Source organism: Trachemys scripta, chromosome 5, assembly GCF_013100865.1.
Source record: "Trachemys scripta elegans isolate TJP31775 chromosome 5, CAS_Tse_1.0, whole genome shotgun sequence".
Lineage (NCBI taxonomy): Eukaryota > Metazoa > Chordata > Testudines > Emydidae > Trachemys > Trachemys scripta.
The window spans coordinates 120,655,810-120,675,312 of NC_048302.1; the positions used below are offsets into that span (position 1 = coordinate 120,655,810).

The 19,503-nt window shown below is 38.1% G+C and overlaps 1 protein-coding gene across 2 annotated transcripts in view; it reads right to left on the minus strand.

Moving 5' to 3' along the window:
- FAM193A (family with sequence similarity 193 member A) overlaps positions 1-19,503 on the minus strand; it is a 96,677-nt gene that overhangs the window by 25,998 nt on the left and 51,176 nt on the right. For both annotated transcript variants that reach the window (XM_034771279.1, XM_034771278.1), the window contains exons 6-11: positions 18,809-19,043; positions 14,841-14,965; positions 10,474-10,618; positions 5,400-5,477; positions 4,628-4,740; positions 4,204-4,446 (exon numbers count right to left, since the gene is read on the minus strand). In XM_034771279.1, coding sequence (XP_034627170.1) covers positions 4,204-4,446; positions 4,628-4,740; positions 5,400-5,477; positions 10,474-10,618; positions 14,841-14,965; positions 18,809-19,043 — 939 coding nt within the window. The remainder of the gene's footprint in view (positions 1-4,203; positions 4,447-4,627; positions 4,741-5,399; positions 5,478-10,473; positions 10,619-14,840; positions 14,966-18,808; positions 19,044-19,503) is intronic.

Sequence of the window (19,503 nt, forward strand, 5' to 3'; positions counted from 1 at the left end):
ACTCCCCCATGCCAAAACACAATGAAGGGTAAATCCAGCCTTTCCTTTGATGAGACAAAAGCCTTATTTCAAATGAGTTTCTTGGTAGAAAATGTGTAACGTGTAAACATTACAAATATTTCAAGCACTGACAATGTTAAGTCAGCATTCCCCACACGAATTACTAAGTATACCAATCTCATTTTTTGATTAATGATGGTTCATTTTAAAATTTTCCCCTACCACCACATTCTTGGATACCACTATGTTAAAAAAAGCATTCATCCTTCAGGCCTTCTCATAGTGCCTATTCATACAATTCCTGAATAGAGGACTAGAAATTTTTCCTGACATAACTAAACAAAAAGTATGCAAGCTTAGTTACCTACCTCACGAGGGTGTTGCAAAAGTTTAATTTGGTAATTTCTGTACAGTACTCAAACATATAAAAGAGCTCTTTAAGTGTATTATTATGTCCTTCTGCATTCTAGTAAGACTTTTTGCTGAGATTTAATTACAATACAGTACCATTATCCATACGTCACATGTGCCACAGGGATAGAAATACCTAAGAGATTATTTAGGCCCTAATTTGAGAAACAGAATGATCCTCCCCTGAAGGAAGAGTGAACTAATGTCTGTCTGTAGATAACACTGCCTTCAGTAAGTGATGTTTAAATTAGCATCTCGTGAGACAGTTAATATTATTGATCTTCATTCCTGGAGAACTGAAGTTAGCTTAAGAACTTCTGAGATAATATAGCAAAATATTGGCAAAAGCAGATCTGTAATATTACAAAAGCCCTCCCTCATCTTTGAAAATTTTACAAAGATGAAGAACTAGAGGGTATAGATAATTTAAATACAGGATAAGAAAACCTACTGAAATTTTTCAACACCACAATGCAACATTGTAGAACTACCCAAACAGCTGTCTTGGTCTATTTAGGCATTAGCTAGTATCAACACAGCAAACAGAGACAGATATAGATGCTAGTTTTAAGTAGACAGGAAAATTGAAATACTTGCACAAGGCTAGTTGTTTTGTACACATGCTGATTTAATGTGTGTCAAAATAAACAAAAAAGCTGAATGGACTTCTGGCACTTTAACTGCTTCAAACAGAAAAATAATTACGGTGATCAGAAACATTGAGTATAATGCAATTGTGCCACTGCATAATTTGCCACATAAATGCCCTTTTATATTCCAGAATCTATGCTTTCATTAGAAAGCAGTAAGTCTTTAGCTGTAATAAATGCAAAGATAAATTTTGAAATGAGACCCAGGTATAAATCAATGAAGTGATATTAGCCTGAAACAATAATTAACAAATCTGTGCTATCCCCATTCATTTCAATAAAATGTTAACATTGAATCTTAATGACAACTCCCTAAAATACCTATGTTAGCTATTTCACTACTGATCACTATAGCAGAATCAACTTAATGTTCTTCACTGTTGTTGATGTGTCATGTACTGTAACAGGGTGTAGTAGTTAGTTGCTATCAAGGCTTGATGGGTGGGGAATAAAAAATTCAATCCACTCCCACAACTTTAAAATCATTTCTACCCCTTTCTGGTTTGGGGAAGGGTCAGACAGCAATGGCAAATGCCTCAGTTTCTAAATTCACTATGATTTTTAGAGGAGATGAGAACTTTCACTGCACAAGAACCTTCGCTATAAGTCTTAAATTAATGTCAACTCAATAGTCTTGACAGAAGAGTTCAGAAGTCAGTTACTTGTAATCAGGTGACTAACCTTTCAAAAAGTCACCTGTTCTCACACTAAAAAAAAAAAAAAAAAAAAAAAAAAATCATTAGGCAGTTCTTATATTCAGGTTTATCGTTGCTCTTTGTAAGGCAAACCACAAAAATACGAGTTATGATTGTCTGAGGAGTGTCTGGTTAGTACATGACAGATAAGGTTGTATTCCTTAGGCATGTGGTGCATGTGTAACAATATTTCATTCACAGAGGATTAAAGCCAATTTTAAAAGAAAATTTAAAAAAGCAGATTTTTCAAGTTTAAAATCAGATTTTTATTTAAACTAAATTAAAAATAAACCTATTTAAAGATAAATTGGAATTTATGACAACTTATGTTAAGGCCTTATTCTAATCTATTAAAATGATTTAGATTAAGTGAAACCCTGTTATAGTCTTGGCCTTCACAACATCCTCTGGCAAGGATGTTCCACAGGTTGACTGTGCGCTATGTGAAAAAATACTTCCTTTTGTCAATCATATCCCCCCTTAGTCGTCTGTTTTCCAAGCTGAAAAGTCCTAGTCTTATTAATCTCTCCATAGCAGTTCCATACCCCTAATAATTTTTGTTGCCCTTTTCTGAACCTTTTCCAAAACCAATACATCTTTTTTGAATTGGGGTGACCACTTCTGCACATAATATTTAACATGTGGGAGTACCATGGATTTATATAGAAGCCATATGATATTTTCTGTCTTATTATCTATCCCTTTCCTAATGATTCCCAACATTCTGTTCGCTTTTTTGACTGCCACTCCATATTGAGTGGGTGTTTTCAGAGAACTATCCACAATGACTCCAAGATCTCTTTCTTGAGTGGTGACAGCTAATTTAGACCCCATCATATCATATGTATAGTTTGGACTATGCTTTCCAATGTGCATTACTTTGCATTTATCAACATTAAATTTCATGTGCCATTTTGTTGCCCAGTCACCCAGTTTTGAGAGATCCTTTTGTAGCTCTTCACAGTCTGCCTAGGACTTAACTATCTTGAGTAGTTTTGTATCATCTGCAAATTTGGCCACCTCACTGTTCAGCCCTTTTTCCAGATCATTATGAATAAGTTGAATAGGTCTGGACCCAGTACAGACCCCTGGGGTACACCACTATTTACCTCTCTCCATTTTGAAAACGGACTATTTTTTCCTACCCTTTGTTTCCTATCTTTTAACCAGTTACCAATCCATGAGAAAACCTTCCCTCTTAACCCATGACTGCTTTCTCTGCTTCAGAGCCTTTGGTGAGGGACCTTGTCAAAGGCTTTCTGAAAATCTAAAAACACTATGTTCACTGGATCCCCCTTGTCCACATGCTTGTTGACCCCCTCAAAGAATTCTAGTAAATTGGTGAGGTACGATTTCCCTTTACAAAAACCATGTTGACTATTCCCCAACAAAATTATGTTAATCTAGGTGTCTGACAATATTGTTCTTTACTATAATTTCAACCAGTTTACCCGGTACTGAAGTCAGGAGTACCGGCCTGTAATTGCCGGGGTCACCTCTGGAACCTTTTTTAAAAATTGGCATCACGTTAGCTATCCTCCAGTCATTTGGTACAGAAGCTGATTTAAATGACAGGTTACAGACTACAGTTAGTAGTCCTGAAATTTTACATTTGAGTTCCATCTGGTCCTGGTGACTTATTACTGTTTAGTTTATCAATTTGTTCCAAAACCTCCTCTAGTGACATCTCAATCTGGGACAGTTCCTCAGATTTGTCACCTAAAAAGACCAGCTCAGGTTTGGGAATCTCCCTCATATCCTCATATATAATTAAGAATCTCAATTAACGTAATGTGTATAAACATAGCATATCCTCTTGGTATGCAAAAGCAGCAACAAATATAGCATAAAAGCAAACCAACATGTTTTAATGGTTACCAATCACTCAAGCAAATTTTCTTTGGAAAAATACCTAAAAAGTACAAATGCAAAACAAATTTAAAACAATGATTAAGTCAAGATTTCCTGCTCGCTGATTTAAATAATAATTTAAAAATCAGTGATTTAAATCAATCCACCCTGATTTCACTTAGGGTAGATATCTAAAGCAAGATTTCAAATGATGTGTGGAACAAAATGTGTGGAACAACAGACAAGTCATCTAGCTAGCAGGTCACCATGCAGAATGTTTACCCTTGCCACTGCCAGTGGCTAAATATGTAAGCAGGGTTCTGTTGTAGATGTCTCCCTGAACTCCTGAATATACAGCTGTTTGGAGGCATAAAACTAAGACATATGTTCAAGAATTACTACTTCATTATAATGAATTCAGGCAGTTGATACCTCTCAGAATAAGTTCCCCAATGTGGCTAAGTACTACTGCAAATATAAGTGTTAAATCTTTAAACAACGATAGTAATTTAAAGTGAAACTATCAACCTTCTGTCTTCCGTAATTCTCTCAATTTCATTATGATTCCAAATTTTACAATAAAAACAGCAACTCACAAAGTTGGTGCAGAGCCATTATCTGTAAGGATGAGTCTTGGGTGCTGCTGAATTGTGATAGGAGAGCTGGAACCTGATTCGGAGCTTGCTGAAGATATACTAGGTGGGCGGATCTCAGACAGATAATCCGGAGCAGAATCAATTTGTAGTGGTAACTGGTTAATATGGATGTCATCTGTTATTGGTGAATCCATGATGCCACATGTTAAAATGTGTGAAAGGCTGCAGTCATCACAAGTACATCTGCTCAAGAATTAAGATAGTAATAAAACTTATCAGTGTCACAGATTTTTAAAGGTATTGTTTGAAGTTGCATTCAATTTTATTAAATGCACTGTGCCAGTTACAATATTTGATATCCTCTTTTCTCTAACCCAAGAGATTAATGTTTTATTATGAACTCATATTAAAAACATCAGCTCACCTTCTTCTATAATTACAGTTGGGACAGTCAGGCATGCTCAAACGTGATGACAACATATGCCTCATTGTGTCTGTGAAGTTGTTCTCACCAGCTAGTGCTTTCTTGTTATTTAACTAAAGTAAATTGTAAGGCAGTGTTTTAGTATTGCAAGTAAACGTTCACTAAAATTTTAACCGGTTTATAGCATAACTAATGGCAAAAAATATCCTTTCCTTTTGTAATGCCCAACTTAAAAAAAGACAATTATAATGCAAGTAATAACTTGATAAAAGTATCCTTTTGATCATCTATCACAATATCCAAAGTCAAAAACATTTATACCTATAAAAGTTTAAAGTTAGAAGCAGTAAACTTATGGCATTCAAAAATGTTAGCTCAAAAAAAAAAAAAAAATTATTTCCATATTAAAGAAATCACATGGCGAAGTCAATCTCTCTGACCCAGTTATAACTGGAGTTTTGTATATTATTTTTATTAGATCACGACACAGAGTTCTTTCACTTCAACAGTTACATTCCTTCTATGGATATACACAAAGGGACTAACATGTAGTAACAAACTCAATTACCCTTACAGTTTAGAAAAAACATGGGGGCCCAATTCTGTAGCTAATCTGTGCTTAACTCCCATTTATCTAAGTGAGCTCTAGGCATAGGATTGAAGAATTAGAGCACATATGGTTAGTGCAATATACAGATTACTCTTTCAGCTGCAAGTGTGTCTCTCATAGTATACAGAAAATATTCAAATTACTAAAACACCATAATCCTACCTGCTCTTCAATAAAACGCCTCTGTTTAAAAAATTCCCAGTCTTCTTTTAGCATGCGCTGTTTTGTTTTCATTGCCATCTAAAACAGGATATAAGGAGATGCATTGGTTTAAACATGAAAATACTACACTGTATTTGTTAGGTCACCATCAAAATTTTATTTTCTTTATCTTGTCCATGTTTATTTCAGAAAACTCACAAGAATCTTGTGTAATTAAAAAGTAAGTTATTAAAGTTATATTAAAGATAGAATTTATCTTATCCAAGTGCTCTTCTTACTTCATTACTAAAGCCACTGTATTTTAACTCTAAGCAAATATAAAATAATTTTGGCAATCTTCCCCCTCTTGCACCCTCCACACTCCAGTTAAGTCTTTACACTGACATTAAGTTCCATTTTATACTATATACAAAATTTTGATAACATTTAAAGTGTTCTGCATCAGATACCCAATATCTCATCTCCTGATCCATGTGTGAAGCTCTAGCAATGCAGGACTTCTGGCAAGTCCCAGATATACGCTCAAGGTCAAGAGCAAATCTTGTGGTGTTCCACAGACCTAGAGCTCATCATTCAATCATAGAAGAATATTTGTTACTGAAGTGGGACTTTTCTTTTTTGTAAGATTATATAAAAAGAAAAGCTCAAGTTTAAAATTATAGCCATTCACATGTAATGATCTAGACTATCACTGTTTAAGGTTGAGCTTAAAATGTACTTCTTGCCTATGGTTTAACTAACTCAGCAAGATACTTTTTATTAATTATAGAGTACCTTGGGGCACATTACTGGAAAACCACTATTAAAATCAGATTACATTTTGTCTTTGAAGAGTACACTTTTTAGAGTTAACAAACAATACTACAAACATAAAGCAAACAAAAGAAAAATCCATAAATGTTTGAGACACAGGTGGGTGAGATAATATCTTTTACCGGACCACCTTCTGTTGGTGAGAGAGCGCCCAGACCTGAAGAAGAGCCTTCTGTAAACTTGAAAGCTTATCTCCTGGCAACAGAAGTTATCTTTTATTTGACTAATGCCTCACCCACCTTGTCTCTAGTATCCTGGGACCAACATGCATACAATACTATATACAGTAAATTTTTGAACAGTGAAGTACAAAAACAGAGTTTCTCCATATGTTTCCCAAATCAATTTGAAAGAACTGTTTCAGTAGGTAAGGGAAAGCACCTATCCAGGTTTCTTTCAACACTTACACTTACATTTAGCAAGTAAGTACTAGAAATTCAAAACCTTTCAGAGGTTATATATTTATGGAACAAAATTTGCAGCAAATGAACCAGAATTTATTATTAGCAGCTCATGTTGTAACCCTCAGTTTGTAATATTACCTTAACTTAATATTTCAAGGAATAAACATAGAATTTAAACATGAACATGAGTTTAAAAGATTACAATAGGAGTATTGTTTCACTCAGGAAATATCATGCTGAACTATCCCCGCTACACCTCAACACTTGAATTTGAACGTCACTTACCATGATTTTGCTCTTTGATGCCGATATCAAATGTAATTTGGATTAATACTATTCAATTTTGAATTCCCTTGCTCTGAAGGGAATATGTTAGTTTACACTAACAGCAATACTGTAAGTCATGTAATGCTTTTAAATGGTTAAGAGAACTAGTTAGCATGAACACTTATGGACCATCCTTTGTACCACTTTTCAGAGAGACTAAAATGTATTATATGGCCAAAAATCAGGAATGCTCAAGATCTATTCCTGGCGCTGCTACTGACTGTTTTGAGGACATAGTCACTTAATTTCTGTAATCAATTATTCTACCTACTTATCCATCCCTTCAAGTAGTGCCTATCACTGCTAAATCTAGGCACCTAAAAAAAATACTTATTCACCTACCTTACATGGGTGCTGTGTGGATCAACCATTCCCATTTGTACAGTGCTTTGCAACCACAATACTATAGTGGATGCATTTAATCTCTACTAGTTTGAGAAGTCATTTCACTTCTACTGTAGTCACTGTTTTGGGCAAGACTGTGAGATGCCCTCGCTTAGGCACAAAGGAGTGGATGGACAAGCAAGAAGCCTCCCCTACACACCTGTGCATCTCGACAATAATTGCTGTATTTTTCCTCTCCATGGGAGCAAGCTAGTAAAGAGGGGTGGGAAGGGAGTGGGGTCATTATTCTGTCCCCTTCACTTTGCACTGTCCCCTTCTGTGGAGCCCGGCTGGCATACAAGATTGAGCAGATTACCAGGACCTCATATGCAAGCAGCAGTCCTGTGATTGTGCCTCAGACAGGCATAATTTCTCCAGTGTTCTTCCTGGCATGGTTAGATTCCACACTCCTCTCTATACAAGGACTGAGTTCTTAAAGACAAAATCTAGGCCTTTAAATATAGGGATTCTCACAAACTAATATGATCTTTCAAATGGATAAAGATTGCAAAGTATGACAAATGCACTAGTACTACCAGACATCCTCATATTCATGTTCTTAAAGCAATGGCATAAAGGCTACTTCAGAGTCATTAGCCTTTGAATACTTCAGTATGCAAATTAATCATACCATAATAGCCTGAAACTGCTTTTGGTGTTTCTGTGAGAATTTAATCATTAAAGAAAAAGAAGCTCTGCTTCCAGAATAATGTTACTTCATTAAATAAATGAGGATCACAGGCTGTAATTCCTTTTTAGGACTTTTAAATGTTCTTTATACCAGCTGCTGATAGCATAACAGATTAACTTTAGAAGTCATCAGGATCATCTTAAAATCTGTTTGTGGGAAGAAACCTGGACATATTTGAGATGGTCTATGTTAGTCTTTTCCTGAGGAGTAACTGCTCTGACAGGCCCACCTTTCCAGGGCTACACTTTAATTCAGAAGGTGATGGATATTTTTTCTGTAGCGATGCCTAGGGTGTCAGGAACTTGTTCTCTTGGGCATCTGCCCGCCCCACTTTTTTTTTTTTTTTTTTTTTTTTTTTTTTTTTAAAGTGTCTCTTACTTTAATCACTGCTTCCCCTACATTCTTTTATTTACATGACATCTGTTTGTTTTTTTTAACTACACTGATTTTATATTATCTAACTTGTGACTCTTTACCTGTAATGTATTTTGCTTGCATAATACCTTGAGTAAATCTGTCAAGAGGTTTTTATTCACAAAGATATTGGAAGATGTTGTAGAAGGACTTTGCCGAGCTTTTCTCATGCCTACAAATTCTATGAGGCCTTAACAGTAGGTAGCATCTGTCGCTCCAATGTGGATTTTAGATATGCTGGTTCAGTTTAATTCCTCAACAGCAACACACATTTCTTATTTTTCCTAGTGCTATTTTAAAATGTTGTATACATGCTACCAGGCGACTTGTTCTAACCTGTAACTCTACTTCTGACCATTTTCACCAACATATCCGAGATGAAAAGGGTGCAAAGTCTAGTTGCAGCATAGCAAAATTGATATTCGTAAAATTCTTGGATTTTTTTTTGTTTTGTTGCTTGCTTTGTGTATCTTCAACAGAAGCATTGTCCTTATTGACAATTTCTTCTGCCTTGCCTTCCAGATTTGTGGAGACCATCTCAGTGATCCTTCTCCCCTCAGATATTCTTTACATATGGACTCTGAACACCCCATATATTTAGAAACTATAAAAGCATAGCATAGCTTCTGCCCAATCACAGCTTTTTATTTATTTAATTTTAAAGAGAGAGCTCATTTTACCATAAGAAAGTGCTTGTTTTCACTTACTGGAGTTCGCTTCTGGTTCTTGCTCCATTCATACAGCTAAATAATTGGTGGCAATTCAACAGTTTCCTTGTCTCAGCCTCTTGTGTTAGCAAAGGGTCCTTCTCTTTGACTGTGATGCCAGTGTACTGATCTCTTCATGGAGGGAGGTCCAGTTCACCTCTTTTAACCATTCACTCATGCTCCCAATGGCAGGACCATTTGAAGCAAGCAATGGCTTGTTTATAAATCGCTCTTTTAAAGAAAAAAATCCACTCTTTCCTAGGAGGCTCACCTACTGGTAGTCCTTTTCCCCCCCCCCCCCAAAAAAAAACAAAAAACAAAAAAAACAGGAGTCCAAAATGCTTCCCGTTTCCAATTACACAATCTAGTGGATAGCTCCCAAAACTGCACTGTATCTCTGTAGCATTCTCTCATATGTCTAATTGCAGGAGACTGGTTGAAGTCTGCACTCAGACACATGCTGAACACTTTATATCAGATGATGTCTACTATAACATGTGCTTATTTCCTGCTTATAAACTCATCGTGCAAAGACCTACACCTCTCAAGCCCCAGGAAGACTAGGGATTTTAGAAGAGACACTCATTTACACAGGCAAAAATGGGTTCCACTGTCCCCCCTCAAGAGCTTCTCTTCTGATGCCTATAATTATACTTTATAAAACAAAGATGCAATACAGCCTTTAACCATTTGTATTCATTGTTAGTACATGAATATTACAAGGGAATTCAAATAAGGTAAAATCAGATAGGCAACTACTGTGAAGACAGTTACTTCTGTCTGGTTCTTATAAACACTAGCAAATCTTCATTATTTGCTGTGTCTACTTTTCTTTAACAAAATGGTGATTTTTCACGTCTAGTATACCTAGGATGCAAGCTATACTGGTGGCAGAGTTTGGCAACAAGAATTTTCTTCAGATGCTTTGAAACTATCCTCAAAATTTTATGCAAGACATTAACAAAGACATTGCTAACAGACTTTCTTGCAACATCCCACAGTGGATTGTACTGGTTGTTAACTAAGCAGAAATGAGTAACTTTACTGACAATGTACATAAAACACGGGGATTAAGTTTTTAAATTAACAAAACTCATCTTATAAAGACAATTTTTTCTTATACAAAAGTAATAATTAAAATACACCGATGTATCATGTGTATGCTACAGGAATTCAGGCTAAGTAATAGTTCATTTTTATATCAGCACCTGTATTCCATAGTTATTATAGTACCGTGACTAAAGGTCAGGATTTTTGGAGTATATGTATGCAGTATATAACTTTGTATGTTTTACATTTACTGCAAGGCAGGCAATAGCTTACATGGTCCTTACCTGTTCATCTACATAATCATCTATTTTTTTCTGGCATTCAAGCCAGGCTTCAGCCACTTGACCCATCTCCTGTTCCAATTGATGATACCTTTGTAGCAAGGTACTATACATATCTTCACTACAGGAATCGTGTGTTGTTCCAAGCCTAAAAGTTTAAATTGCAATTATTAGAGGATGAAATAGAGGCAGAGGCATGCACCTAATAATCAAAATGATTCACTGGTGTCCACTAACCTTTCTGATATACACCACCACTTAGAATCATAGAAAATTATGGTTGGAAGAGACCTCAGGAGGTCATCTAGTCCAACCCCCTGCTCAAAGCAGGCCCAACCCCAACTAAATCTTAAAATAGTTTTAGGATTAAAAAAAAAAAAAGGCTTTAGGTCATTAATGTAACTACAGTAACTGACACAGAAGCTATTTGGCCACTAGTTCCCCAAAACATGTTTATCTGTATTTTTAACAAAGATCTGACAACAGTTCACTCTTGATGTTCTGTATCCAGTGTAAGCAATAGTAATGAGTACATAAGAAGCGTAACATTTCCATAGCAAACCTGGGGTCATCGCAACTGAGACATATTTATTCACCCAGCTTTATTGCTTGATATACTTATCTTCCTGAACCACATGTGCGTTAAGTACAGATGACCATCTACCAAAGAGCTGGATAGCAAAGACATACCCAGGTCTGGTGAAGCGTTAATCAGCACAATGATTAAGGATGACACTAATTATTTAATAGCTAGGGCTGCTGGGCCTCCACTTGGGGAAACAGACATGAAATCAAGCTATTGCATAACTTGGTTACACACAGTAACTCATACTCCTGGGGGAATTTTGTGCCACTGCGCATGCCCAGAATTCATGTCCCCCGCAGACTTTTTTTGCTTCCCCACAGCAAAATGACTTTCTGATTGGGAAGCAAAGGGAAGCCACAAGAACGGTCATGCTGTCGCTCCCCAACAGCACACATGTTTCAGGCGCCCGGAGCAGCCAGCGGAGAGCTAAATCGCTGGGGGGGGGGGGGGGGGGGGGGAGGGGGGCAGGGCTGGGGATGCCTCAGCCAGTGGCTCCTACCTTGCTTATCCCAGCTGGGCTGGGGAGGATGGGACTTCCTTTTCCTTTACAAGGAGTGGCCAGGGCTGTGTCAGACTCACCCCCAGAAACCTCTCCGGCTACAGGAAGCTCTGCACCACCTCCCACCCCCTTCCTGCTCCCATTGCTCCTCAGCCATAGGGGAGGGGTTCACTCTACAGGTAGCAGCTTCCCCTGTCCACCCAACCCCTGTGCATCCAGACCCACCTCAAAACCAGATCACCCCGCCAAGCCTCACCCCCTACACCCAGAACCCCTCCACCAAGCCCCTGAACCCACACCCTGACAAGCCTCACCCTCTGGAATGGGTTACCTAGGGAGATGGTGGAATCTCCTTCCTGGGAGGATTTTAAGGACAGGCTTGACAAAGCCCCAGCTGGGATGATTTAGTTGGGAATTGGTCCTGCTTTGAGCAGGGGGTTAGACTAGATGACCTCCTGAAGTCCCTTCCAACCCTGATATTCTATGATTCTGCATCTGGACCCCACCCCTGCACCCAGACCACCCCCTGCACTCGATCCTCCCACACCCGGAACACCCTGACAAGCCTCCCACACCCAGATCCCCATCCCACTGAGCCCCACCAAGCCAGCACCTGGACCCTCCCTCTAGCTGAGCCCTCCACACTCAGACCCCCCTGCAGAGCCCCAACTACCTTCACCTGAACCCCCCCTGCCGAGTCACATGGTCTCTGAACCCAGAATCCCCTCCCCCCATGAGCCCCTGTTCATCCAGATCCCACCACGCCTGGACTCCCCACCAAGCTGGCCACACCCAGACTGCCTCACACAGAACCCTATCACCTCACATCTGCATCTCTCCACATTCAGTCCCTCCACACTTGACTCCGGCTGGGCTGAACCGGCCTGCCTATATCTAGTGTGCTTGGCATAGAGGGGCAAGGCCCCGGGTGTTTCTGGAGTTGGCCTGGCCCTTGCGCTGTGTCAGGGTCAGATGCATCTTCACTGCTGAGTCCATGTCCCGAGGGGAGGGGGAAGATGAAGGCCTGCAGGGTGATCACCCACCTCTGTGCAGTAATTGGCCTGTGCTTTCCACTGTGCCATGCTGGAGCCTCTGCATTTATTTATTCCAAATAAAATTTGCAGAATTTTAAAATAGTGTGCAGAATTTTTGTGGGTTTTTTTGGCACAGAATTCCCTCAGAAGTAAACTCACTTTCTACCCATTAGAGGCTGCATAAGATTGGTAGGTTAAAAGACACTTCTCCCTCAGAGGGGAAGTTTCAGGAATGGATGACAGAGGCTTTCCTGCTCCCCTACTACTGTGGAATCAGCAGTTTTATTCCTGCTTATTCCTTTGAGGTCTGCCATACATCATCATTGCAAGCATCCTCAAACTACCAAGTCAGCATCCTGAACCTTGGTCTCAGAATCAAGTAAGGTAGAGATTATAGTATGTTACACACTTCTAACGTGCATTACAAAGGTCTTTGAGTTCCTCCAAATATAAACCAAGACTCATGGCAGCCATGCCACTCAGTCAAGTTTTACCAATCAGTGAACTAAGGCAAAGAGGTTAAGTGACTTGCCCAGGGCTTCTCAAAAAGTTAGTGTCAGAACCAGGCATCTCGACTCCTAGGATGAAATCCTGGTCACAGTGAGGGTCACAGGGTTTTGCCATTTACTTTAATGGGGCCAGGACTTCATACCTAGTTCTCTGTTCTACCTGCTATGTAATACTGCCTACCACCATCTGGCACCAATTGTAAGAAATTTCTCAGTGCTACACAGAGAATCTAAAATAACTAAGAACAAAGTGAATGGCAGACAACTATTGTCCAGTATTAAACCAAAGCCACTAACTTCATTTCACCCAAGATCTCGAGTTGTTTATTTTTTATAGAAACCTCAGCTATAGTCTTTTTAGGAGATAATTTCTACATACCAAAAATCATGAAGATGTAAAAATGCATCAAGAATATAGATTAACTATATGGAATGTTCAATGGTGCTTAAAATTCTACCAGTAATCAGTGTTGCCAATTCTCATGATTTTATCATGATACTCAAGAAATTTATTTATTTCTTAATGCCCTGGCTCCTGAAGTAATGGTAATTCTACAGAATCTCACCCCCCTATATAAAACAGCAAGTTTCTAGCCTTCGTGATTGTAGAGAAGAACATGAACATTTGACCCCAATGAACCCTACACTAGTTCAAAAACCAAAAGGCAAATAGAACTCCCAAAACGTATTTTTTTGAAATTTTCATTTCTGAAGGCCAACTCATGATTTAATATTTTCCATTGGCAATTCTGCAGTATTTATACCTGTATAAAATCAGGAGTTATAATACAATACTTAGCATTTACACACTTAAAACAAATTTATTTGTTTAAGACAAATGTAGGGCAAAAGTTACTAAAAAGAGAGAGTTTAATCTTTCAATTGTATGGGATCCAAGACAGACAGTAAATATTCCTAGCATATTTGGGTCAAAACACATGATTTTACAAATCTATCAGAACTATTACTCAAACACGCTACTGCATTTCCTAGAGTACATCACCAATTTCACATACGAACAACAGGTGCATAGACTAAGAAAGTAACTCATTTTTAAAGGCCTCTATGAAAGCAAAACTCAGAGGAGCAACGTTTTAGAAACCTGCGTTTAATAGGGTTTTGTCCATTTGATTGCTTTTGTTTAATATTAATATGTTATGACCATTAATTTATGGTTTTTGGTGTGTCTGTTTAGGATAGTGGCAAATGATTAGTAATTGTTCTAGTATGTCATGTAGGCCACTGCTAAAGATATCATCATCTGAGGGTTGCTTATGAGAGCCTAATTCTGCTAACACTTACCACCAGGGATATACTGTGAAGTCACTCATGGATCGAATCATGGTAATATGTACCATTCTCAGGGGTGAACCTTTGCAGGACTGAGCTCTACATTTGTAAGGTTTGTGTTTTTCAGTGCACCTACAGTAGTAGACCAGCTAAAGATTCTAAATAAACATGCAGTAATGAAAAGAAAAACCCAATTTACATGCAAGTGTACCAACTGAACAGATGTTTTCATCACGCCTCATCTTAAAGTAGTTTGTGAGGAATGTGAAGAGATATTTCAGTGGTTTGCTTAGTGAAAAAAAATAATCACAGAATCTAATTCTTTTTAAAAAAGAAGTTACAGTTTTACCATTAGTCTTATCAAAAGTATCTATTTTGTTACAGATACTATGTAAACTATTATTCTCTTTACTTAATGTGTGTGTAGATAGATATATTGAAAGACACTTTACCTTAGCTGTGACACCAGTGTTGGCAAGCTGTTCTGCAGAAGTGGCTCAGAAAATACCAGATTTTCAAATAGATGCTTATTGTGCAATTCCCAAGTCACCTGAAATTTCTTCAAGTGTTCATTTTCCTATTAAAAATATTTAAATTTTCTATAAATCTAACATATTTCTAAAGAACTCTTCAGATGCCAGAAAGAAAATGTCTTTAGCTAGTAACCTTTTAAACCCACCAGCCCAGATGATGGGTTATTCAGCTTAGACCTTAGCCAGTTTTAACATTAACAAATATATTATTTTGCCACTGATCTATGAATCCGGACCGTCACTGACTTCTAAAAGTCACTCTAGCTTTTTTTCGTCATCTTTCTGATGAGTCAGGGGATAGGAAAGGGGGGGGGGGGGAAATCAGAAGAGGGTACTATCTTGTTGAAAGGCCTTCCACAAATTCACAGTTCAATTTCTATCTCAATAGACAGAGTATATCATGTTAGCCAGACCTTTCCAGGGGTTTTGATTTGCTATCCCTGATCAATGTTAGGTTCTTCTTTACCATGTCTATCAGGAGATACCTCTCTCCTAGTAAGTTCTGCTTTTCCCACAAGGTTTAAGTAAAACACTGAAAAAGTTGTCCTTTCCAAGTATGGTTACTCAGAAATGTTCTTCCTGAAGCAAGCAATAATCTACTTACTCATCTGTCTAGCATACTAAATGTGCATCTTGGTTTCTGGACTATCAACCATCTACCCATTTCCAACCTTGAGGTACTTCTAAACAGAAGAGTTAACATCTATGGGTATAGTAATTCAGTTTTGACATCTGAACAATAGACCCTCTACGAGAGATCCCCTAACCATCAATTCAGCAAGTGTTTCATTTATGGAACAAACACAAGTGTCTGTCTTCTGTCACCAGACCCCACACTCAGCAAAATTAAATGAAGGCATTCTGGCTGTCACACCAGCAAGTAAATCTCCTGCACTATGGCTTTGAGTAATCAGTAATACAAGCGTCGCATAGTACAGAGTCATCTTATTTTATAGATTTCAAACTTGACAGGAGTTATGTATTCCAAGTCAGACCTCAGTATCAAGCACTCCTAGTCCGGCTAGCACTGCTCAAAGAAAACAATGGAAAACACTCATCTGTACATAATTATAGCCTCTCCACTCCTGAGGTGTGCAATGAAGCAATGTACTCCCTTGCTTTGGATGATAAATGGTTTAAAAGATTTTAGTTCCTACACATTACTAATAAAACTTAAATTTTAGCCTGATTATCCTGAAAACAAGTGAGCCTTCTGGTAGGTTCCATAGGTCTGAGGAGAACAAAACTGACAAAACTTCTTTAGAAGGCTTACATCCCTAGTTCAGTTGATCAGGTTCTGTACTGCCTACAGAAAGTATCAGGCAAGTTTTTCTTTTAGACCTCTAAATTGGGGATTGAGGGACTTTTCTGTACTGACCACAGTCTCTCCATCTTGATCTTGGTATGGTGTCTCATCCCCTGGTGGGGCAAAAAGGCTTTAATGCTTGTTCTTGAACCTCTCCAAAGAGCTGGACTCCTTTGAAAGGAAGGAAAATCAGTCATAATTTCACTAAGAAATTAAGTCCACATGGATGGAGGTTCAAGCCTCTTCCTGCCATCATACTGCAGGCTACACACAAAGGTTGGACCTTAGCCAAGTGGAAGACTGAATTACAAAGTTTACAATATGATGATCTAGCCACTTGTGTGTATTTGAGGCTAAAAGGATTTCTCTAGATCTCAAACAGTGCAGTAGAGTCTTAACAAAATGCATTCATGTGCACTGAAAAAGCTAAATGAGACCACTTCCTTATGCTTTTTCTCTGCAGTTAAATCTCAGCTTCCAAGCTTTAAATATTAGTGTGCCTAAGGAAAAGGTCTTATAGCAACCCAAGAAATCTATATAAAAAGCCACCACAGGAACAATATCCTGTGTTTCTACTACAGTTTATAGTTCAATTTCTGAATGCTGAAGCCTATTAGAGGAACAATGGCTGTTCTCAATACTGACTGAACTGCTGAACCAATCACACATAAGGAAGGGGTTAGTGTAAAAATACCACATCCACTCAAACTCTTTGGAGAATGAAGTATCCTTTCTGCTTCAGTAGGGCAAAAACTGGTAGGTTGGAGAGTTCAAGTCTGCATTTCCGGTCAATTTGATCTCTTACATATGTCGACTTTACTACTACTGGTCCACAGTAGAGACCAGAAAAAGGAGGAAAGGAGAGTGGCTAAACATGAAAACATCAAATTCCTGATTAGCTGTATGTTCTTGACAGCCAGTGTACAAAATTAGTGGATTCTTAGAAAGTAAAATAAAAACTGTCTAGTTTCAGTTGCATCAATTTAATTTTCATACTGCAATAAATCTGTTCTGCAGTCAAGTATGTTTTTAAACAGTAAAGCAACTCAGTAACTTTAAGAACCATCCTCTCAAGAGAGAAATTCTAAGACTTGACATGTCAATGAATGTGTGGTATTATTTCTAATAAAAGTGCATCATGTCTAAGAGCAAGGAAAGAAGATGAGAAAATAGCGAGCATAGACCAGGGAGGGCAGGAAACAGTCAACTATCGTATATTTTTGTATATCTGAACACAAATAAATTATAACAGAGGGTCCTATGGCACTTTTAAGACTAACAGAAGTATTGGGAACATAAGCTTTCGTGGGTAAGAACCTCACTTCTTCTGATGCAAGACTTGCATCTGAAGAAGTGAGGTTCTTACCCACGAAAGCTTATGCTCCCAATACTTCTGTTAGTCTTAAAAGTGCCACAGTACCCTGTTGCTTTTTACAGATTCAGACTAACACGGCTACCCCCTGATACAAATAAATTATGTTTTTCCTTTGAATATTTCATTCTATGCATCTCCTTTTCTCTGAGAACCTTTTCTTCTCCACTATTTTTTTAAATCACCCAAGAGGTCTGAACACCATCCCCTTCTATATTTCTTCCCTTTTGTCTACCACTTACTGCCCATTTCATTCCTTTCTATAACTCTGTCCCACACCTCTCCAGCCTATCTACAGCAAAATCAAACTCTACTCTGTCAAAATTCTCTTTGTAGTCTTCAGCATGTACACAGTATGAAAAGAAATAAGGGAGTACAGCATAACAAAAAGGCTGTAAAGACCTAAGTCCTCAAAGAAAAGTGAAAAAAAAAAAACATTAGAAATAACTGTTTCTACTACTTATATTTTCTGTATTTCTCTTCTCTTCTGGTAGACCTTTGCCTGCTGCTTGTTCTCTACCTGTCAACATAACCTGAAGTGTGACAACAAAATTGGTTGGTAGCAAAGGATTATATCAAAGAGAATGATGACTTTGGTTGTAATAAGTAACAGGAGCAGATTAATTCCTAAGCAAGAGAGAGTCTTCTCAAGCAAGCGTCTTTGATGATCAGGGAAGAGAAAAGAAAATATGTAGAATCAAGATATCTGAATTAATGCAGCTGAAAGGGCATTAAAGCTTTCATAATACTTTTCTTAAGACATCACTGAAGCTGACTAGTTAATATTCTACCCATCCTAGATATGGGGCTGTCTAAAATAAAATAATTCAAAAATATGTCAACTGAACAGACTCCTCTAAAGTTTTGTTTTGAAACTAGTCAGTCCCATTAACCATTTGCAGTACTTGTTTAATAGCTTCCTCTTGATCATTCAGATGATGTAGAAGGTCACCCTGCCCCTCGCAAATGGACAGTTTTGACAATTTCACCCATTTATGAATGAACTGTTTTGTTAAAAATGTCCCAGACTAGATTTCAAAATGAGAACATAGAAGTTAAGTGTATTCCCCACTCTCCAGCCCAAACACACAAAAGCTTTTACTCTGCAATCTGCAAAAGGATTGTGAAAGAACTCACAACACGACTTCTTACAAATTTGTATTATCTCTACAGATCAATAGCACACAGGAATTTTTTTTTGTATCTTACCAGAGTGACAAGAAAGGTGCTGATTGTACATGCTGCTTGACAGAGTGCACTGTATTCCTCAAGAAGGAGTGAGATGAACTGATGTGCCTGCGGTGGGCCTGGTATGGATAATGTTGATGCAACTTTAGATCCCAGCGACAAGTGCCTGAGCAGACGAACCTTCATTTCAAGCACGTATTCTCTAGCTTGCTGTTCCAACCGTTGATAAAGCTGATAAGGATCTCTTTCACAAAGCCTGCGTTTTTGGAATAATAATTGTGACCAAAAATTCACAATCAAAATAGCGTTTAATGCTCACTGTCTCCTAAATATTCCTAGGAGCGTATTCTAGAGGAAGGATGGTCTAGGGGTTAGGGAACTAACCTAGGACTTTGAGACCTGGGTCCAATTCACTGCTCTGCAACAGATTTCTTGTGTAACCTTGGGCAAGTCACTTAGTCTCTCTGTGCCTCAGTTTCTCAAATGGATAAAAGAGAAAACAGTACTTCTCGAACTTCTGAGGATAACTACATTGTGAAGTACTCTGAAACTATGGTAACTGGGGCTATACATGTATTTAAGATAGACCAGGATGCTGCTTAGCTAGATCTGCCTAGCAGATTGAGCACGCAACTATGAGCCAGGAATTCCTGAATCCTAAATCTGGCTCTGCTCAGCTCATTGCATGGACTCTGGCAATTTAGCTACCCTCTCCT